Source organism: Lycorma delicatula, chromosome 8 (genome assembly GCF_047948215.1).
Source record: "Lycorma delicatula isolate Av1 chromosome 8, ASM4794821v1, whole genome shotgun sequence".
In the NCBI taxonomy this organism is placed as follows: domain Eukaryota; kingdom Metazoa; phylum Arthropoda; class Insecta; order Hemiptera; family Fulgoridae; genus Lycorma; species Lycorma delicatula.
In genome coordinates, this window is record NC_134462.1 from 129,689,020 (window position 1) to 129,713,408 (window position 24,389).

General features: G+C 31.2%; 1 protein-coding gene across 6 annotated transcripts in view; it reads left to right on the forward strand.

Annotated features, from left to right (window-relative positions):
• The first annotated feature begins 284 nt into the window (after positions 1 to 284).
• DIP2 (disco-interacting protein 2) overlaps positions 285 to 24,389 on the forward strand; it is a 651,591-nt gene continuing 627,486 nt past the window's right edge. For all 6 annotated transcript variants that reach the window (XM_075373056.1, XM_075373055.1, XM_075373059.1 and 3 more), the window contains exon 1: positions 285 to 1,813. In XM_075373056.1, the coding sequence (XP_075229171.1) occupies positions 349 to 1,813 (1,465 nt within the window). In that variant the 5' untranslated portion in view covers positions 285 to 348. The remainder of the gene's footprint in view (positions 1,814 to 24,389) is intronic.

The following is a 24,389-nucleotide window of genomic DNA, read 5'->3' on the forward strand; positions in this document are numbered from 1 at the left end:
TATTGTGTTATCCGAGCGTATTTATTTATATATTGTGTTTTCCGATCGGTTAAGTTTATTATGCACAGTGAAGTTAAGAACAGCGGCGGAGCAAGCAGCAAGTCGAGTGTGTATATTATAGGTAAGCGCGAGCAAAGGTGAGGTCGTATGGAATGCAGTGTGCTGTGTTGTGCGGCTCTGACTGGAGAGGGAGCGGTGGTGTGGAGCGGCCGACTGGTGAGGCTAGCGGTGGTGGGATGAAGTCGTCCTTGTGGTGGCACAGCCGCCGAGTCGAGCGCTCGAATCTACCAGTCGGTCCGCAACCGTGGAGCCGAGAGGGGCAGAGCCCCCTATCGTCATGTTGTCGTTATGAAGCCTATCACTTTCGAAAACCTCCGCCGATTAATGGGCGGAGGACGTAAAAAGAAAGATAGAGCCGAGTCGTCTTTTAAACGGAGTGATTCATTTAAAAGGATATCCATACGTAAAAATTATCTCGACCGCGGAGGCAAGGGTCGTAATCCTTTGAAAGCGACCCGTCCCGAAAAAGAGGTGCAGGCCGGTGAACAACCTTTAGTGATCGGTTACGGGCAGTGGATACGATGCGTGCACGCGGAAGATTACGGTCGAGCTCCGACGCCTCCTCCGAGGAAGAAACACGGAAGCAGTGCGGAATCTTCCCTGGAAATCGTCAGTTTGGAGAAGTCGCCCGTCCCGGTGCGTCGCAGGTTCAGACCTTCGCCGCCGCCTTCTTCAAGACCTATCGAGTCGAAAGACGAAAGGTCCGATTCGGCGTTAAGCGTAAGCCTCGGACGCATCTGGATGGACGCTCCTCTAGCGATGGCAAACGCCCCCAGGAGTTTAGAATTACCTCGTCCGTCGTCTTCTGTAGAAGCGGATCCGAACGGTCGTAGAGCTCATCATTCTTTGGAAAGTGCTTTAAAGGACAAACGCGACGATAATCCAGGCGGAAGACAATCCAGATTTCACAATTATCCCACGCCTCCTGTACAAATGATACCTGCGGCCATCTGTAGGACGTTATCGTCTACCACTCAGACGAATTCGACCAGTAAAACTCTTTCGTCGAGGGGTTCGACCGAACTTCTCAGCTCGAGTAAAGATTCCGGTTTTTCTTTTTCCATATCGATACCGCGACTCACCGATTTCTCACCGCCGCGTCGTTCAGGAGGCGGTTTCTTTCGTAAGAAAAAGTCACCTGTTAAACCGAAACCGAGTGTATCTCGCGACGGATATTTTAAAAGGACCAGTGCAGTGCGTGTCGCTAATTCGGGTAGTGTCAGTAGCAAACGCGGTTCAGCAAGTGGTGCAGGAGGAGGAACGGCACGAAGTGATTTGTATCAAGTAGTGATCGGACGTCCTCCGCGGTCTTTGAGATCGCTTAAATTGGATCCGATGATATTTGTGCCTCCTGAAAAACGTAGCATCCGACGCGTCGGTAAATATGAAGTTCAAGAGATCAGAGAGTATTGCAATCCGAGGGATTTACGCGTAGCAGATCCTGGTGAAGCCGACGAAGACGAAGGGCTTTACGAATGCATATCCGAACCTGATATCGAACCGGAACGCGATGAAGAAGAAGAAGAAGAAGAAATTACAGAAGATCGTGAATTTGAAGACGATGATGTAGATGACAACGATGATGATGATGATGATGACGATGATATAAATATTTACGAAGATGATGAAGAGGAAAACTGTCGCGAAAGAAGACCGGTGCGTAGACGTAAGTCAAGAAAAGCTGTTAAATACCTCGCTAAACCGTCAATTCACCGTGCACCTTCAACCTTAAAGAGGAATCTACGTAAAAAATGTCAGTGAAAATAATTACGTTAAATTTTGCATGTTTCAATAATATATTTTAGGTGTTTGTTATTTTTTTCTTCCATTATTCTTATCGTTACGTTGTTTTGTTACGTTGGATATGTTTGCGGTCGGTCGGGTGTCTACTTTTGATGGCTTAATTCTGTTCACAAGTTCGTTATTATTATTATGTGGTTTTATTCGGCTGCAAAGTGATGTATAGTCTGTGAAAGTTAGGTATTTCTTGTTCATGTTAGTATATTACACTTATTTCCGTTTGTGATGGCAGTACTTGAAATAAAACGTATATAAAAGTAATAAAATTAATCGCTAAACACAGTGCATCACATTTTTTAATGTTTTTTTATTAATACTAGTGGATTACTTTACGATTGAAAATTCGGTACCCTCTTCGTGAGTTAACACCAAAAAATTTAATTTTTTTTATTAAAAGTTTACTAATTTTTTTTAATGTTTAATTTTATAAAAATTAATTTTTTTCATTAAAGTTTTTAACGTTATTATATTTAATGACCATCAAAGACATCGATAATATGCATTTACCAAAGTTAATATATAAAAATAAATAAAATTTTATAAAAAAATTCCGTAAAATAATTTTTAAAAAAACAAAAAAAAACTGCGTCCTTCCAAAGTAATCAAACAGTTTTTGTTTATCTAATGCTACTAGAACTTCCTTATTTATTATCAATTGTTGTTTATAAATTAAAAATTAAAAATATTAAGCCTTTTGGTTACGGTAGATTTAAAAAAAAAAAGAAAAGATAAGTAAGGGTGTTCATATATCTAAAATTGTGCGTGTTTTTTTGTTCATTTATCCATTTTTAAAGCTAATTTTATAACGTATATGTTTATAGTCTATATGAAACGTAGGCTGGTTTTTCTATAATCAGGATGTATCTGTTTTCGGAAAGCTTGTAATAATGTGCCTTTTTCAGGCTGTGTACTTCACTTAGCCTGAAAACTATTGTTGTTAATTAAAATCAGAATAGAGTTAATGTATTTAGAAAATTTTTCATTGTACGTTAAATGGTCCTATATTTTCACATCTGTTTTAATAGTCGAACGGTAATGAAATTTATCCATAATCTAGTATTTTTTCCTTTTGGAATCGGTTGAAAATCAACATAAAAAGTTCACTTTTTAAATTACTTTGATTTAAAAAAAAAATGAAAGTAACGCGTGTATTAGTTGTAATTAATTAATTAGCATGTAGAATTCTCAAAGCTTATTTTATTAACTTCGTTGATTTTACGTTTTCAATATGCGATTGATGTACGCAGTTATTAAATAGGACAGAATTATACATAATTCGAGAACTGGAAATAATTTGCTAATTTTAGCTATTAATTAATATTTAATAAAATAAATTACATTTACGTTGGTTTAAAACATGTGCGATTTATTTTTATAATTAGCTGTTATAAAAAAAAATATTTCTTTATTTACATTCAATTGAATTCGGTTTCGGTTTTAAAATTTTCATATAATTTAAATTTCATTGCTTTGACCTTTTGTGTTTGTACGTAGGAAGGCATACAAGATAGGACTATACATATTGTGATGTTATTGTTTGAGGTTTCTGCGTAACTGTTGTGTGTATGTATAGGTTAAATTCTTACTACATATATATGACCTATACCGTTATGTATTGGTGGTTGTTAAGAATCTTCATAATGATTAATTTTAACTGATCATTGATGAAGAATGCATGTTCTCTACCTCACGTTGTATATGAATCGTGTTGTGCGCGCGCGCACACACATACAAACATATATATATTATTTTATCCTTAACTGCTGTTAAATAAAAAGTACGTCTGCATTATGAATTGTATTTAAAAAAACAAAAATAGCACTTCGGGAATGTTATAGTATTAGGTGAAAGTATAATACTGTTGCTGTGTGCAAACCATTATGAAACTGTTCTTGGTGCCTGATATTAAATTAATTCTGTTAATTAATATAATATAAAAATATTTACTAATTTTTTATACCCTAAATTGATTACTTAAGTTAATTAAAAGATCATGTATGTATAGATAGATTTTTTTTTATAAATAATTAACTTTTAATATGGGTCATATTTTTTTTAATTGCTATTTTAAAATACTTTAAAAATTAACAAATAATAGTTTGTTTTTATTTGAAATCAATGAATCCTCCTGTTTAGTGGTGAAGTTTAAAAAAAAAAAAACATTTGGAAGTTATGACAACCCTAAGGATCTTTCTTTTACAATATTATTATTTATTATAATTACATATGTTATAAAGCATGTATACAAATAAATGTATTATCTTTATTAATCTCTTGAGTTAACTAATCAACTCTACAAACTTATAAATTCAATAATTTTCACTTAGAATTCTCTAAGCTTTCTCAGGTGACAATATACATTCATACACACATCATACTATTATGTGTGACCACCTGAGGAAGCTTAGGGATTTCTAAGTGAAAAATAGTGAATTTAATTTATAGGTTTGCATAGATGATTGGTTAACCCAAGGGATATTAATAAAGATAATATTTTTAAGTAAAATATGTCTTGTTACGCCTATTATATTTAATTCTATCCCTTCAAGAGGAACATAAACTTAAATTACGTTTAACTTAATATTCATATATATATATATATATATAATTTTACGCTATACAGAGTTTTTTAGGATGGATACTGTGTTGATTGGAATCCTCCGGGTTAGTCTAGTACTTAAACTCGACATTGCAAAATCATCTAATTTCGAAGTCGAGAGTTCTAAGGTTCGATCTCGTAAAGGCAGTTCTTTTGTACGGATTTAAGTACTAGACTGTGTATACCAGTGTTGTTCGGTGTTTTTTTTTCTTCCCCCAAGATCAGCACGGTCAGCATTGGGATCTTGGAGGATGGTCCAGCAGTTACGCATCGAGTATCCTCAGTGGTTGCCTGGACTATAACCTCCCGGACCCCACAGGATCCCATGATGCCGTGGCTTGCGGGGATCGCTCACCCGGTAGGCCGGGACTCACGCCTCAAACCAGTTCCCCTTCAAGGAGGGGATCTAGCCGGATCTTCGGTCTTTTCAATTTTCCATGAAATCAAGGGGTCCCAGTCAATCATCGAGAGCGGCCCAACTCAGCGAACCGCCCTCTCGTGACCAGGGCTGCCCTTGTATTTCCCTACCACCAGTATTAGTCCCCATCCCACTTCCTAGCGTGTTTATCTTCGATTTGTATTATTCTGCTTATCCCATTCATGTTTTCCTTTAAGCACGTACTGCAGCGTGTTTTCCGGATGCAACTGACTTATTCCAAACGAGTGCCTAATCTCTTCCCATCTGTATATCGGGTGCTCTACCGAGTTAATTTCGTTACAGTATCGGGAGTCTGGGTTCATCCGCCTACCAAAAGATGGAGGTAGTTTGGTGGTTGGGTTTCAATTAACCACACGTCTTAGGAGTGGTCGGCCTGAGTCATTTACCGGTATACTTATTACACGTCAGACTGCGCACAGATGCCTTAGTATAAATAAATATATATTTCAAATTAGGTTATTTGCAGTGTTTTATTAATAGCAATAGGCTTTATGTTTGTTATTAGTTTACTCGAGTTTGATTTTAATTTTTCCATTCGTAATAATGTATTGATAAATTTTATAATTTTTGTATTTATATCGTTTTGTTTTTATGATTTTTTTATCGAAAAAAATAAAAAATACTGTTATATATTTTTTTTAATACAGGTTTCATTGACGAATTTGGTATTCAGTTTTTTTTTGTGGTTACTCTTTTTTCCCTATAGAAATTCCAGAGTTGTTTTTCTCTGAAACCGCAGTCGGTTACTATACCACAGAAAAAACATATATATTTACATTTTTTTTTTTTAATATGCTATCATTAATTTCAGTTTGTTAACCTTTTAATCATTAGTGCAGTATTATTATTTATTGAATTATTATTATTAATTAAAATTACGACGTACATAATAAGTCATAACGCTAAAGAAGGTAATACCGGATTAATTTTTGTACCTAAACTGGTGAAAAATATTTTGGTAATTATTACAGTATTTACGTGTTGTATTAAATATTCTTTTAAAAAGGAAATGTATATTTATTAGGTTTACTAAAAGAAATGCAATATTTAAAATGATTAAAATCTCAAAATCTACTTCTCGGGTAGACGTAGACTTGCTAATTACGCGGATGGAATTCCACCGGTTAATGATAACGATATTTCTTTCTTCCACAAACGGTAAGCTTATCGTCATTATTTTTTTACGTTTACCTACTCCCGTCGTTTGAAATATAATTATATCTTATGACTTCTTTAAATAGTGAGACGAATTTTTAAGGTACAAAAAGAGCTGTCATATTATGCTTCGGCGTCCGTAAATATTGAATAGCGTGTGTGTTAATAAGTTAAACATTTAAACTGTTTTTGTATTTATGCATGAGCAATGTTTTTTTTTTAAATGAAAAAAATTAACAATATCCTTACGAAACCAGACAGTGGAATTATTTTTTATAGTTCAACATGAGAAATCCCTTATTATGTTCCATTGCTATTTTAAATAAATTACTGATCCATTTAAGAAATATTTTACAAAAATAATATTTGTCTATCCATATGTTCCGTTCGAAATGGTTTTGATATCTTAGTTACTGTTCCGTACGTCCTTGATTTTGGTTCGTTACCTCTGAATAAAATATGTCGTAATGGGATCAAACTTCTATTATTGACAGATATAACCACGATAGGATCTCTCTACAGTTCTCGAATTTTTAGTGTTTCTTTTCTTTAAATAAAATAATTAATTTAAAAAAATGAATTATCTACAAATCTGTTCAAGGTTAGCATATACAATTTTTTTTCATTAATAACTTCCTATATTTATTTATATTTTTTTTTTTATTGTTATTATTGAATTATTATTTAACGTAAAAAAAATTTACAATCAGAAGTTAATAATTATTAATAAATCAATGTACTCGTATTTATATTAAAAAAAAAGTTATGTTAAAAAAAACCTTCGCCCTTCTAAGATCCAAATATTTCATTAATTAAAATGTTATTTTGCTATAACTCTGGAACCGTTGAAAATAAGTACCACTTATGATATATCGTTGAAAAGCGCTCAATGAAGCCTTATTACTGCAGTTAAGACGATCCAAATATTTTTGATTTTGGTCTTTTTTACACACTTTTGGTCCACTCGTTTGCAATTAAAAGGGGAGGTGCACAACTAGATGTTACAACAATCCTAAATCTAAAAGTTTCAACACCTTACGGCAAATCGTTTTTTAGTTATGCGAGATACGCCGAAACCAGTCAAAATGGATTCAGGGATGGTAAAAATGAATGTTTCCGTGAAATCTGAAAACCGAAATTTTTAACGATCACAATACTTCCTTTACTTCATACAAAGAAATAATTTCTATTAAAACTTTCTGAAATCTTATTTATTTAATGTTACTTAATTTATTTAGTATCATCACATACATATTTAATTTACTATTATTTCTTATATTTTTATTTTGTTATTAATACGGAGTTTTCGGTAACGCCGAACTGATCAAGTTTATTATATTTTTCCTTAGATCAATTTTTGAAATAGTGCATATATCATTCATTGTGTGATGTTTATGTAACGTATATAAATTAAATGTATCGAGCACAATAGAAAATATTTACTTATTGCTTATTTTTGTAACGTGTACTTTATTTATTAGATAATTATTACTAATTTTTGTGGTAGGTTATTAATGTTTCTTTATTCTTTCTACGTAGGCCTGTATATAAATTGTATTTCATTCATTTAAAATTTCATTAAACGATTCAGTAGTTTTATTAATTGTTTAACTATTTTGAGGTAAAAGATAAATAGAACAATTATTAGAGAAATAGAAATAAAATTTAGTCTGTAATACTAGAGATGGGTTAGTGGCTCGGTCCCTTAACCCAAATTGAAATTCTCTTGTGTAATATCGAAAAATATTAGTAATTTTAAAAATTCTTATTTCAGAAAAGGATTCTGGCGCTTTCACTAAGTATAAGAAAACCATCCATAACTTACTAAAATTTTTAAAAATTAAATATTAAACAATACAAATAGGTATAGTAAACTATTACTTTTATATGGTAATACCGGTTTTACGTAAATCTTAATTTTTGACTGAGTTTTGTGAGCGTAATGTTTGTAAAATGCGTCAGTCTGCACCAACAGTGAAAAATAGCAATATAAACAAACGTTTGTAAAAAGTTAACAAAAACTTATGTTAATCTTGGTAAAGTTATTCAGAAATACGTACTTTAATGAGCATTAATCTTCTGTTTCATTAAATTTTTAAATTTTCATAAAGTTAGTTTAATCGTTTAACATAAAAAATAAGGTTTTTTTTTTTTTGTTTCTGATTTAACAGATCATTCTTACGTATTTTTATGATCTTAATGAAAATGTTACTACAAGTTTTATTGTATAAAATTTTCCGTTTTACAAGTTTTGTTTTGAAACTATTTTCGATAAATTCAATATTTAACTAGTTACAACCGAGAAACGGGATTACGATATGTTTATATCGATATAGGGAGGGCCATCTTACTAGATCCATCCGGATATCTCAAATTTCAACAAATGTCAGAATGATAGTGAAACTCTGGCCTAGTATGTTAATTGAGACGTGCTTAGGGACCTTTTCCACCTGGTCTGATCGAGAGGGAAAGTTTGCCCCCAATATTTATGTTTAGAATAATTTTCCTGTTATATAGGAAGTAAATATTAGCGCCGAATAACGAAATCATTACCGTCGCTATAGTTAAATACATTTGTAAGGATAGATTTTATTATTCGGTTTTTGTAATCTATGATGTTGTACAATTTATTAAGTTTTTAGGATTCATACTTTATCATTTAGAAATTTTTTAACATCAAAAAGAAACGTTTTGTAATCGGTACAATATTTTATAAATACCGTGTAAGTTTGTACGGTCAATTCCAGTTTTATTGTGTAATATAAATATACGGATTTAATTATAATACCACAATAGTTTTAGGTACGTTAAATTTTATAGGAAAGTTAAATAACATTTTATTTAACAAATATAATAAAAGATACTGGTTAGTTTAATTATCGTTAATAATAAAGATTAAGTAAAAGGTTTTTATTTTAGAAGATCCTTTAATAAAAGGACAATAATAAAATATTAAAAAAAGGACAGAGAGAAATGAAATAATGAGAATAAACGTGATTTAAAGAAACAAAAAGAAAGAAATGTTAAAAAATAAAAAGAACAGGTAGATATAGGTAGTCGTATTATAACAAGGCACTGCTATAATTTACTTTATAACAAAGGATACACCGCATCGTGACGTGAAATTTGAGTTTTATGAGTTTGGAAAAAAAGTAGGTTAACATTTCCACTTTAAACTGTTGGAATGAACGATCAAATTTATGTTCTTGGTATGTTTTAATTCGTTTCAAAGTTCTTTGTGAATGAATGTTTTATAATAGTTGATGATAATTTATGGAACTTCAGATCTTTCTTTAAATTTAATAAATCTTTTCTGCTTATTCAGCATACGTACAGTTTACATCATTTGTATCGATTTTTTTTATAAGATAAGAAAGAAATGTTGGTTTTGTAAAGGAACTGATGTATTATAATTTTAATGTAATTTAATTTGTCAATATTATAATGGCAATTATGAAATTATCTACCGTATTATTAGATAGAGAACTTTAAATACGAGTTTTTACTTCCTCCAGTCGTCCGCTATGAAACATTTGTAATCATATAAAAACAATTGTAATAAAATAACTTCCTTGAGAATAAAGGAATCTTTCCCTACTATTATATGAAATTAGGTCTTTTCATTCCATCATCATAAACAAGTTATTACACCCTAAGTGCTTGACACCAGTAGTTTACGATATATTGTTTACAATATATATATATATCTAATCGTTCCATTTATCATATGGAATGTTTCGGGGCGTATTCCCCGAACTTCAGTACTGATTCAGGACACTAAAATTAGCTAAAAAGACTTATCTACGTAAGTTTTAACTTCCTTGTACGAAGTAAAAGAAGTATTGCGATCGTATTGTAAAAAATTTAGGTTTTCAGAATTCAACGAATCTATTTTGACCATCCCTGAATCCATTTTAACTATTTCGGTGTGATATCTGTACGTATGTATCTCGCATAACTCAAAAACGATTAGCCCTAGGATGTTGAAATTTTTTATTTAGGACTGTCGTAACATCTAGTTGTGCACTTCCCTTTTTGATTACAATCGAGTAAAGCAAAAGTGTCCAAAAAAGCCCAGAATCAAAACAAAAATTGGATTTTGACTTTTTCTTAACTGCAGTAATAAGATTTCATTGAGATCTTTTCAACGATATATCATAAGTGGTACTTATTTTCATTGGTTCCAGAGTTATAGGAAAATAAAAGTTTAATTAATGAAATATTTGGATCTTAGGGGAAGGCACATCGGTTCGAATCAAAATTAAAAAAAAAAGTTAAAAAAGGGAGATGAAGTCCCTTTTTTTAACTTTTTTTTTTAATTTATATATATTGATTTATTAATAATTACGAACCTTTCATTGTAAAAAAAGTTTTACAATGAATAATAATACAATAATAAAAAAAAACAATGAAAAAATATCATAAGTTTTTAATGAAATAATATTCTATGTACTTCTAAAAATGTAATTTAATAGACGTACAAGGAAGTCATGTGTTTTCCAAGTCAGATTTTTTTTTTTTCAATTTTTCAGGTCAGTTTTCATATAAAACAACTAAATTTACCCCTTAATTTGGGTTCCAAAATTACAATTTCACCGAAGACACTCGCAGCCGACACTCGCTAACGAAACGTCTCTGAATGAACCACTGTTATAAACTTTCTTCTTTATTTTCGTCAGTAGAAAATGTCTTGAAAGTTTGTTACATTCTTCGTATATATATATACATATATATATATATATATACAATATCGGTCCTTGCTTCAGATCTATTTAAGCGTTTAGTTACTTAACCATTGGATTTAATATTGTTTTAATAGGTTAATATATATGAATGGATTATTTCTCGACTACTAAGTGGATAAATTACATTATTTGTTGATTTCTAATCTTTATTTTTGTTGTTGTGTCGTATATAAAGTAACCGAGGCATAGTTACAGTTGTTTACTCAGATAATAATGATGTTTATTTTACACCCAGTAACTGTTAGTATATTCGTTCAATAAAAAAAAAAGAAATAGGAAACTTCTTCGATTGTCACTTTTTTTTTAGTAATCCTGGTATAGTATAATTGATTTAATGGGAACGGGTATATCAGTTTCAGAAGTGTAATGTGACTCGTATCAGACTTTACAACGTTTCTTGGTTACGGAAGCTAATATTCGTACATATAGTTTGAAAACTACATTTTTGGTCAGGTTCCAGAAATACATTACATTTAATGTAAATTATTTAATATGTTATGCAATATTACATATATACCCTTGAGTTTGGCGCATATATTTTCTTTGTTCTGATTCGTTCTCTACACGAAACGATATTTTATGCATAATGTCAGTCTGTTTATCCCGATGTAGGTTTTTTTATTAATTTTACCATTTCTCTAACAGAAAGCACTGAAACGGTTGATAATATTAGTATTTTATTTTTTCATAATATCCTACTATAGCGTAATACTATTTTTTTTTGTCAACCGTTCGCCAAAAACTGATAAAAGTCCACGTCGTGTTTAGTACTTCTATATATGTACTTGAAGTTATATATAAACATAATATACGCTGTGATAATAGAAGGTTTGTTTTTTCTCGTCGTGCTTACTGTTTGTTTGTTAAACAATAGCTATGCATATTCTAGTCAGGTGTTTTGTACATAACATTTGAACCAGTCACTCATAGAAATTATAGAACACTATTATAGTCAGTAGCTACCTATTTTATGCTTCTCACATGCGTACTTCTTTATGCATATTAAATAAAATAAAATTGTGATTTATTTATTATGACACATTCTGTGTGAATATGTTTAGCGTTATGTGTCATATGTTTATTCATAATTATATGGGATTTTCCCCCTTGCTTTTCATAGAATGTTGCAAAAATTATTGCTTTAGTTTTATCTACAGTACGGTAAAAGAATTTAATGTATGCGAATTTAAATTTTTAAAAATACATCTATGTATTAATTAAACATTATATGTGTGGTTTATAGCCGTATATTACTGCAGTAATTTCGGTGGATCTGTAGATTTAATCTACAGTTTATGACTGAATTATGCATACCACGTATTTCTCTTTGACGTAATCCATTTAACAAAAATTTTAACTTATAATTCCGAAGAATTTTGTTTATCACTCAAAAACTAATTTAAATATTACATGCCGGTTTCATTTCTAAAGGATATGCTAAGTTTAGTATAATTGACTTGACCAGTATATCTTAAAAAGATAATCATTACTAAAATGATTCTTCCATTATACCCCTTTTTTGTTATAGCGTATTTATTTACTCGAATAAATTAGGGAATAATTTTGTTTAATTTCTTAAAATTTTGATGAAATATTTTACATTTAAGTTGATCATCATATGGTGTTCTGTTTTTTGACAAGTCTCTCTTTCTCTCTTTTTTGTTTGCCTCCGGAACCACCATAAGGTATTACTTAAAAGTATGAATTGGAATGATATGTATGTACGTATGAATGTAAATGAAGTGTAGTCTTGTACAGTCTCAGGTCGACCGTTTCTAACCCGCCGGGTTGGTCTAGTGGTGAACTTGTCATCGCAAATCAGGTGTTTTCGAAGTCGATAGTTCTATGTTCAAATCCTTTATTTACTTTATATGGATTTGAATACTTAATCTTTTTCCTGTTTAACCTCCGGTAATTACCGCTCAGATAATACTTGAGAGGATGAATGAGGATGATATATATGAGTGTAAATGAAGTGTAGTCTTGTACAGTCTCAGTTCGACCATTCCTGAGATTTGTGTTTAATTAAAACCCAACTACCAAGGAACATCGGTATCCACGATCTAGTGTTCAAATCAGTGTAAAAATAACTGACTTTACTAGGACTTGAACGCTGGAACTCTCGATTTCCAAATCAGCTGATTTGGGAAGACACGTTCACCACTAGACCAACCCGGTGGGTTAAACGGATTTGAATACTAGATTGAGGATACCAGTGTTATTTAGTGGTTGGGTTTCAATTAACCACACATCTCAGGAACGGTTGACCTGAGACTGTAAAAGACTACACTTCATTTACATTCATACAAATCATCCTCTAAAGTAATACCTTACGGTGGTTCCGGAGGTTAAACAGAAAAAAAAACAAAGGTTGACCGTTCATGACATGTGTGGTTAATTATAACTCGACTGCCAAAGTACACCGGTATTCACGATTTAGTATTCAAATCCATATAAAAGTACCTGCCTTAACTGACTTCGAAAGCAGAATCGAATTCACCATTAGACCAACCCAGTGGGTTTGTTGGCAGGTCCCTGGCACCGTTGTTGTCTCCATCTGTTTGTATCTCGTGTTTTTCTTTATCATAACTTTCACTACCTTTTTTGTCATTTATTAATTTCAACTTCTTTCCTCTTTTTTTTTCACCTTCATCGGAGCCTTCAAGAACTCTAGTTCTTTTCAAGAACTGTATTCTTTATTCCTTTTCTCCTACTAATTATATGCCCGATCCAGTTTCTCTTTGCTCCTTCTGATAGTCGCCGATGTGTTCTATCTTCTTTATTCTTCTTAATACATCTTCGTTACTTTGTCCACTCGTTTTATCTTCTCCATCCTCCTCGTTACCCCCACATTTCAAAAGTCTCGCTCGTATATTTTTTCTTTTCTACCAGTTTCACTACCGTACAGAAATACACTCCAAACATAGCATTGAGGTTACGGATTATTAAATATTAATGAAAACTAGTTTTTCCGTTGAAAGAGCCTTGAATATTCATCTAACCTTTTTCTTGAAAATTATCATAATTCGATTGAATAAGTTAATTTCTTTACATACATTTATAAATATAAATGCTTAAATTATTAAATAACGCTAATAGAAATAGGTTATAATAAAATTGCAACTGTATTGACGTAACATAAATAAATTTAATATTTTTTTCTGAAAAATACTGGTTTTTCCTTCTTTTTTTTAACATAACGTATAATTGAATGTATTATTTCGGTTGATAAATTGCATCCTAGCAGATAATTTATTAAATGCGGTAGCAAAATAATAACTTCATTATCTTACTAGTAGGTTATATTAGAAGAATTAATTTATTATAAAAGAATCCGTTCTGAAGAAAAAAATATCTCTGCGAAAATATTCAACGGAGATTATAAAAAAAAGCTGTAAAAAATGTAATATTAATTTTGCTGTTGATCGGTAAAAAGAAGTTATTTTATGGCCCGAAACAGGTAATTAAAACAAGGTACATGTTTCATAATTAATAAGATAATTATGTAGACGCTTTCTGTTAAGACAAGAGAATCATGACTGAATTGATTACTTATGTATTTTTACTTACCTTATAAGAATTATATTTTTTTTAAAGAAATAATGATAGATAATAATAAGCGATCTTATTTTTAAAATATTGCTTTTAAAACCACGTTTTTTTTTAATTACTTAAATGAATAAACGTTTTTTTATTTATATTTATTTACGTAATATATATATATATATATATATATATATATATATATATTTTCATTAAATGTTCTATAATTTTATTAAAGATAAAAATAAAGTAGTATTTAATTAAGAGATACAAAGTTCTGATTAGCAATCTTATTTTAATTACAGATGTCATTTTTTCGGTAATTTAAATTTATTATCATATTATAATAAAGCCAATAAATATACAGAGTGTCTCACGAAGGAATTCAGCACATGTTCTACTAATGAAAGTAAAGAAAAAAATTCATATAAACATTGGTACGGGAATGCTTCGTTTTTGAGTAATAGCTTGCGAAAAGAATTCGCTTTGATGCAAGCATAAAATGAAGCTTCAAATTCAATGAACGCGTCAAATTTTTCAATTGTTAGTAAGCTGTTTTTTGTAAATATTAACTGTAATTGTATACTTATACCAACGCTTAACAAAATTATTCTAAAATGAAGCCATATTGAAGTTCTTGAAAGGGGTAAATTTGATGGTTTCAAATGATTTTTACGTAAAAAAATTGATTAAAACAGTCTCCAGAACTAAATATCTAGTAATCTTTATGAAAATTATCGTAAAATATAAAAAAAATTGTTTCGGAAATGATTTTTGCGGAATATTGAATGAACAACTAAGGACATTTTTAACAAATATACGAGGGTAAGTCAATTATTCTCCGCAATGTTATTATTACGCAAAGTTATAAATGTTATTGCAATACAAATAGGAAACTTACATGTTCATCATTTTTCAACATGGTTCCCCTTGCATTTCAACGCACTTGGTCCATCTTTACACAAGCCCTCTTCCTGATGCCCTCATAAAACAATATTTTCGGTTGAGCTGCGAGCCAGGAATGCACTGCTTCTGTCACTGTTTCGTCCGAGGTAAATCGACGGTTCCTTAATGCCTCTTTTAGTGGACCAAACAAGCGATAGTCAGAAGGGGCCAGACCAGGACTATACGGAGGACGAGCCAATACTTCAAAGTTGAGTTTCTGGAGCGTTTCAGCTGTGTGAGCAGCAGTAGGTGGGCGGGCATTGTCGTGGAACAACACAACACCTTTCGACAGCATGCCTCGGCGTTTGCTTCGAATCGCAGGCTTCAGCTTGGCAGTAAGCATCTCACTGTAACGCACACTGTTTATTGTCGTGCCCCTTTCCTCATATTGTACTGGACCTTGTGAGTCCCAAAGAAACGTAAGCGTCAGTTTTCCTGCGGACGGTTGGGTCTTGAATTTTTTTTTGCAGGGCGAATTTGGATGTTTCCATTCCATACTCTGCCGCTTACTCTCCGGCTCGTATTGATGGATCCGTGTTTCGTCACCGTTGATGATTCTGTCTAAGAAGATGTCCCGTTCGTTACCGTAGTTATCCAAATGTTTTCGGTAGACGCCCAAGTTTGTTTATGCGACTGTGGGAGTTTTTTTGGGACCCGTCTTGCACAGACTTTACGAAACCCAAGTCTTTTGTGGATGATTTCGTAGGCAGAACCGTGACTAATTTGCAGACGATGTGCCGCTTCATCGATAGCTAACTCGTCTGTCTAAGAAAACCATGTCACGTGCACGCTCAATGTATTTCTCATTTGTGGCGGTAAACGGTCGTCCGGCTCCTTCGTCGTGCGTAACACTTGTGCGACCGTTATTGAATTTTTCACTCCATTTGTAGACACTCCGTTGCGGCAACACACTGTTTCCGTACTGTACCGAAAGTCTTCGATGAATTTCGGCCCCTGATACACCTTCACAAAAAACGGATCGCTGAACGTTGCTCTTTGGTGCAAACAGAAAGCGGAGCAGCTACGGTTAACGGCAGGGCAGCGATAACGGAACTAACCAAGCAGCATCAAACCTACACAAACAACAATTAAACCGCACATGCATCATCTACGCAACACGAAAGTACTACCAACATAAACAAAAAATATAACTAAATTGCGAATAATAATTGACTTACCTTCGTATATAATATTCAGCATCGGTGGGGACAGTGGGAACTTATAATTCTACAGACGTGCATCATATTATATGATCATCATGTAGGTTCCATTTTTTTTAAACAATTATTTTAAAAATTAGTAGGAATATAGTTCTGGGTCTTGTTTTATTCAAATTTTCAGGTCAAAAACAAATAAAACCATCAAATTTACTCCATTTAAGAATGTCAATACGGCTTCATTTTACCTTCTTGAGTACAAATAAGAGGGAAATATTTTGTAAAATATAATTTGAAAACGAATTGTGTTCAGACAGATGTTATGTGAAATTTTTTTTAGTTTCACTTTAAAACATCAACTTAAATTATTTAAATTTAATTTCCTGTTAATTCTGGTGTTATTGCTTCTGCAGAATCTATAATATTTTAATCACATGGATAATTATGCCGTCTCAATTTAAATATTTATTGTGTTGAATTATTTATATCAAGTATTATTTATTGTACATGTTTTTCAAAACAGGATGAAATTTTATAATTTTTTGATCGTGTTTGATTTTAATGACCGTACGTTTCAAGTTTTATTTGTTGTTTTACTTTAAATGAAGATTTTTGTATAAAATAGAGGATGTTTATGTTTGCACATTAACCAGTTCTATTAACATATCTTTGATTATTCTTTTCTTTTTTTTTTTTAAATAATAGGATGTTTTGTTAGTACAATAACCAGTTCTATTAACATATCACTGATTTTTTTTTTTTAATTATTTTGATTTACTTCATTTTTTAAAATTTAAATACTTCATTTCTTTCGGTTAAGTTAAACATTAATTATTGTTATTTGTAGTCAGATATTATAAAATTATTATATTATTAATTTTTTAAATTTATGAAATAAACTAAAATTAAGATATCCAGCCCAAATTCTTGCAGAAGAATTTCTGGGATAACTATCAAAACGCAACACCCACCTACTTGACGCAAAGAAAGAAAGATCTTCAGGAAAATACTAATGCTATTAAGAATCATAAAACATATCCTCACGTTCATCAAAACTCAAAAAACAATAAATGAATCGACTATATCGAAAAGATATGCAAGAAATATAAATCACCGATGAAGAAACACAAGATTTGTTCACATTTCGCGACAAACTCAAGAATTTCAACGGGTTTCAAGAACTAACAAAATCAATAACAACTTGGCATGGTCTTAGGAGAGAAAATATCTTCCTTCATTCACGAAAAATTACTGAAGTAAAAGGTTAAAAAACCACGCGTAAAGTTATTCACGCGGTCCATAGATGATCCAAATAGAGAAAAAAACCTAATTAAAAATGATTGTATGGGGTTTTATATTGCATGCTTTATATCTTTGCTTAGTTTGATGCTCTCTTGTTCGTTTCAAAATAAAAAAAATTCGATGGTGGTGGTCTTCTATTACTTTCTTGGTTGTTTATTGCTTTCCCTAATTACAGTCAACGATTAAAGATGCACCTGAGGGGGTCGATCAACAATTAAAGTTAAATGATGACTGAACGAGTTACGGAATTTAAATATCTTGGACATGGCTACAAGAAGAGACAGATCGGTTCATCGAAATATATTTAAATATTGGAAGAACCAGGAAAACATTTTGAATATGAAAAATTTAATGACCAGCAAATATTCGACCAAAGTTATACGCTTGCGGCTCGTACATTCCCACTTTTGGTTAACGCTCCTATACGGCATCGGAGCTGGGTTTCTCACTCGCATGTTGGACAAGTGACTCGAGATATATATATATACCGACGAATTTTCGTATCGAGATCATGTTGCTAACATTGAGTTGTTGCGGACGATCTGTAAGGAGACAGAGCTGCTCAATACCAGTCGTCAAAAGAAGCTTGAGTATTATGAGCACTTAAACAGAAGTATTGAGATACACTTTGTTTTTCAATTTATCGTACGCAGGAAAATAGATTGCAGAAGAGGTATTAAAGGAAGAAAATCGTCTTGGCTTGTCGGATTTAAGAAGAAGGTTAAATGATCATCGACAGAATTATTCAGGGCGGCTGTAGATAGGTCCAAAATAGTCATTGATGTAATCAAGAGAAGCAGAAGAATGAAAGGTGAATTTTATAATGCCAAGCATGAACGCAATTCGAACCCAAAACCTTCCTCATGAAACGCAGAGACGCTACCACTACCTCACGGAAGTCGGCAACCTATACAGTTTTATCTTTTAGTGTTCTTACTTTCTTGTACGAATAAAAGGAATATTGTGATCGCGAAAAATTTCGGTTTTCAGATTTTAACGGAAATATCCATTTTGACCATCCCTGAATCTATTTTGACTAGTTTCGGCGTGACGTCTATACGTATCTCGCATAACTCAAAAACGATTAGCCGTAGGATGTTGAAATTTTGGATTTAGAACTGTTGTAACATTTTGATGGCAATCGACTGGACCAAAAGCATCCAATAAAGCCCAAAATCAAAACAAAAATTGGATTTTGGACTTTTTCTTAACTGCAGTAATAAACCCTCATTGAGAGCTTTTCAATGATATATCATAAGTGGTACTTATTCTCATTTATTCCAAAGTTTTGCTTTTTTTTATTTAAATATATTGATTTATTAATAATTATTACTTTCTGATAGTAAAAAAAATTACAAAAAATAATAATTCAATAATAACAGTAAAAAAAAAATGAAAAAATATCAGAAGTTATTAATGAAATAAAATTTTATGCACTAAAATTTTATTTCATTAATAACTTCTGATATTTTTTCATTTCATATTTTTTCATGTGTATATGTAAGTTAGTAGGCGTACAAGGAAGTCGTGTAGAGTCCACACCACATTTTTTTAAAGGCTATTCTGTTTCGTCGCTCGTAAAACATAGTAATTTATAACCATTTTTTAGGATTATTAGTTAACATCGCCGATAAAATTTTTATTTGCAAATGTAATTTCATCACCATCGATATATAAGTTGCTTTTAATAAATGAAAATATAAATTTCCCCTTCTTATTAAATTGATTGTGCCATTATATATTTAAAAAATGGGGTTTCTAACTGGAAAACCTTTAGTCTATCAAACAGCCAAATAAGCGATGAAATTGGTTATGCTTTCATGTCTCTTTTTGCAAGTATATTGTTTATGTAGTATACGCAACTTACTAGTTGTAGTACAATGTTGTGTAGTTTATTTTCCTAATCTATACGTTGCAATCTGTTCAAGCAACCCCTCACGGCCCATTGAGATGAGGATGATATGTATAACATTTAAATGAGATGGAGTCTTGTGCAAAATCAGGCCGACCATTCCTGTGACGTTTGATAATTTGAACTGTAACCACCAAAGTAAACCGATATCCGCTATCTAATATTAAAAGTAACTATTTTTTACTAGAATTTGAACGTCAGAAACTTCGACTTAGAAAATCAGCTGTTAAACAACTGATTTGCGACGGCGAGTTAACCACTAGACTAGCCGAGTGAGTGAAGTATAAAATGAAACAAATTTATTTATAATGCTAGTTTCTACGTATTACCCACCGGGTTGATCTAGTGGTGAACGCGTCTTCCCAAATCAACTGATTTGGAAATCTAAAGTTCCTGCGTTCAAGTCCTAGTAAAGTCAGTTATTTTTACACGGATATGAATACTAGATCGTGGATACTGGTGTTCATTGGTGGTTGGGTTTCAATTACCCACACATCTCAGGAATGGTCGAACTGAGACTGTACAAGACTGTATTTCATTTACAGTCATATATATCATCCTCTGAAGTGTATTATGTGAACGGTAATTACCGAAGGCTAAACAGCAAAAATAAGCTTCTACGTATTAGTATTAATGAATACATATTAACATAATCTTTGCGTTTGTCTTGTAAAAACAAAACTGTTCACATGAATACGAGATTTATTTAATTATATAATTAAAAACATCCTTGAACCTTTTATACTCAATGTTATCGGAAAAAACTGACTGATTTATAATAAAAATTTAAGTTTATTTACTTGTAATTAAAAAAAAATTGTGGGATAAATTAAGAAAATTATTTAATATGCGGTAAGTTATAAATGAAAATACAAAGTTTTCATTAAATTTTCATGTGTAGTTATTAGTATTTTTATTTTTGTTGTTAATCCTTTTGTATAAATCTGCCTGTTGAGTTAAGAAGTGCAAAAGTGGACATACTGTATTTATGGCCACCCCTGTTGCAGTATATTGGTCTCGGGAAACAGGCTTCGCCCCTCCGACGTCTTGTGACGTCACAGGCGTCACATCTAACATACAGGGTTGGTCTAGTGGTGAACGCGTCTTCACAAATCAGGTGATTTGGAAGTCGAGAGTTCTCCAGCGTTCCTGTCCTAGTAAAGGTAGTTGTTACTTTTAAATACTACGGATTTGAATACTAGATCGTGGTTACCGGTGTTCTTTGGTGGTTGGTTTAATTACATATCTCAGGAACGGTCGAACTGAGACTGTACAAGATTACACTTCATTTACACTCATACATATTGTTCTCATTAATCCTCCGAAGAAATACCTGAACGGTAATTCCCGAACGCTAAACAGGAAAAAGAAAGAAAGATTCGCTTGTAAGATCGACAGATCTTACAAGCGAAATTTCTTCTGTGTAAGTTGTGAAATTACATTAGTTTAGATAGTGCCGGTATGCGCTTGCGCTTTAGTTAGAATTATTGAAATTAAATAAAATAAACGAGAAATATTAATATTTAAGTAAAATGATGTTTTAAATTAAGTTTTGTGTGTGTGTGTGTGTGTGTGTGTGTGTGTGAAACAACCCACTGGACTACTCTGTGAAAGTTCTACTACTGTGTTTTCAACATTTTTCTGAATTAATGATTTGTTTTTATGATGTACTCACCTCTAATGGGCGATTTATCGAGTGATTGATGATAAAAATACATTTTAGAACTGATCACATATTCTATTTTTCGTTAATTTTGGAACACAGCGAGGAGAACTAAGTCTTTTAAAATATAATTTTCATAATATTTTGTCCTTTACTAAAATCATATAAGCTTAGATGATTATGTTTTACTTGGGTAATGAAAAGGTCAAAAGCGTGGCTTTTAAACGAGTCTGTTTCATATTTCCCTAGCGGTAATGAATTTATTTTTTAGAATTTTTGACTGCCTTGCTGTTGTTTTTTAATCTGGTTGTTGCACGTTATGTGTAATTGATTAAATAAAAGTGTAAGTAGATTGTAGTAATTTTCTTGCGTGTATACGATGTCACGGTGTTTGGAATGTAAACTCGTGTTTTATGTAATAATACGTAATGAAATTAAGCCGGATATGTGGGACTAGGCCTGTATGCCACTACTGTTCTCTGTTCTTTATGAGAATTTCCTGTTTCCGCTTTGAACTACATAAAATTACTGTTCTGTTTCTGCTTTCTATACGACAGTAGAATTGTGATTACTTTTATTTAATAAAACCACAATTTATACCTATCTATCATCTACCTATATTTAAGCAGATCTGAGTTATATAAAACACACAAATTTTCACTTCCGAATTTTTAAATTTATTTATTCTTTCATTGTTATTTTTTAATATATTTTTTTTTATTCATCCATCCAGTCAAGAACGTGTAGTATGTTATGTAACATTATTTATTACATTTTTAAGTTTTATGATTAAATTTTGTTACAAGGTTTTTTTAATTTCCTGAAGGTATTTTTTGTAAATATTTTATTTTTTCGCCGACTTCAAAAAAATTAGTTTACAAACAATACCCGTATTTTAACTTTATTTTTAATAATTTTCCTGATTATTTATTAACTTGTTTGAAAGAAGTTTCTTTTACGGTTTCGTTGTAATTTTTTCTTTTTAAAAATAACTTCAGTATTTTCTTTGGAAAATTAAAAAAGATTAGCCGGATAATTTAATGATATTACGTAGTACTTTTTTACAAATTAATTCCAGATAATCTTATTTATCTCTTTTCACTACTAGTAGCTGATTGTTGTTTCACTACAATCCTTTTTTACAAAGAGAACTTTACTCAACTTTATGAAGATACCGTTTATAGATTTTTTTTTCATTTGAACGGCATTGTTTTGTAGGTCCACCCATATTCTATGTAAAAGTAAGCGTTAAGAAAACACTTGCGCATTTTTCGTTTCCGGCCCCCTAACTATTGCGAAATCAGAAATGCCCTGATTTTCAGATTACAACACATTACATACGTTCGATTAACGAGTACACCCTACACGCAAACATCAACTCGCTCACCGCTGTACCTCGCTGCGTAAGTGTGTATAAAAACTACAAAGTTAACAACCTCATATTGAGGTTATGTTGTCTGATATCGACCTTAAATTGAACAACACATAAGAAAGACTCAGCCAATCTTCATCAAATTTTCACATTCAGAAACAACTTAATATAGACTAAAGCACATCTAAATTTTAATGAAATTGATCTTGTAGTTTTGGAGATTTTCGAACCACAAAAATTTACACAGATTAGTATTTCTGTAATCCTACACGTAAAGAAAATTCATTTTCACCCCTCAATCCCACCGTTCAACCAAAAGTAACACCGTACTTTTCTTTGAATAATAAAATTGATTTACTTGCTCGATTCTATTTAAAATAACACCTTATTGAATTTTAAATTAGATTAATTTTTGGTAGTTATTTTTAATTTAGTAACGACTTCAAAAAGTAGAAATTTAAAAAAATAATTGGAAAAGGATTATTTTATGCATTTTCTCTCTCTTTTTAAAGTTTATTTTAGTTTTTTTTTTTTGAGTTAACAATTCATGTGATGTGATACGTAACTATTTACTGATTTATATGATCATCTTTCTACACTAGGTTTTAATTTCCTCAAATCATTTGACATTTATTTTTGTAAAAGACAATTTATTACTCGAATAATTTGTCATTTAATAAAATTGAACCGGCTTAGCTTGTTAAACTTGGTATAATTAATTAAATAAAAACTTCTATTTTATTTTCTAATTATTACATATTCGTTAGATGTATCTTATTTATTTTACTAGTTTTAAAAGAATATTTGGGCTCTTCGCAAAGTTATTAATTTTTATAAAGTTAATAACTGTTGTGAATTTACATTTTATTTGGAACATGGTTATTTACATCCAAACAAATTTGAATCTGTATTTTAATTTTTTATCCGGTGAAGTTGTTTACCTTATTTTATAATTACTTCCTTTTAATCAAAAACACGGTATTCAAGTTTTGGTGTAATGTTTTTTATCGTTTAATAACCTTGAAAAGGCGCGTGTGTATAACTGCTTTTAAGTAGAACCCCGATCCGAGAGAGCAGAATTTAAAATTCAAAAGTAAACCTGTAGCACATCATCAGAATTTTTTCAGATGAATGTCAACGTCGACGGTAAAAAAGCTGTCGTACGATTGTTAAATTTGCAAAAAAAATTGCCTGTAGCATGATTAATTTTATTAAGTTTTGTTATACATTAAATTTAAAAAAAAACGAATATTTCTACATTGTTGTTTTTTAAATAGTTAGGTAAAATAGGTCATTTATTATAAAGCGGAGAAAGCTGATTTAGTCTACATAAAATTAACAGATTCATTTAACTTTGCATACTTTTTTCAAGATAAACTCTTACTTTTTTAACATATAAGGCTTAAAACTAATTGTTAAATCGATTCTAATAAGAAATGCTTGTATCTATTTTCATATATATATATATATATATATATATATATATATATTTATTTATTTTTTGAAAATTATAGAATAAATTATAACGAGTTGTAATTAATAAATTAAACATAAATAGAACTTACATTTTGCGTTAAACAACAATTTTTTTGCTTCAGCTTTCTCAGTATATCCTTGTTTTTACAATTGTACTCTTTCTTTATTCGATTAAATTATTTATTCAGGTAAACAAGTAAAAATAGACCAGACTTTCGTGT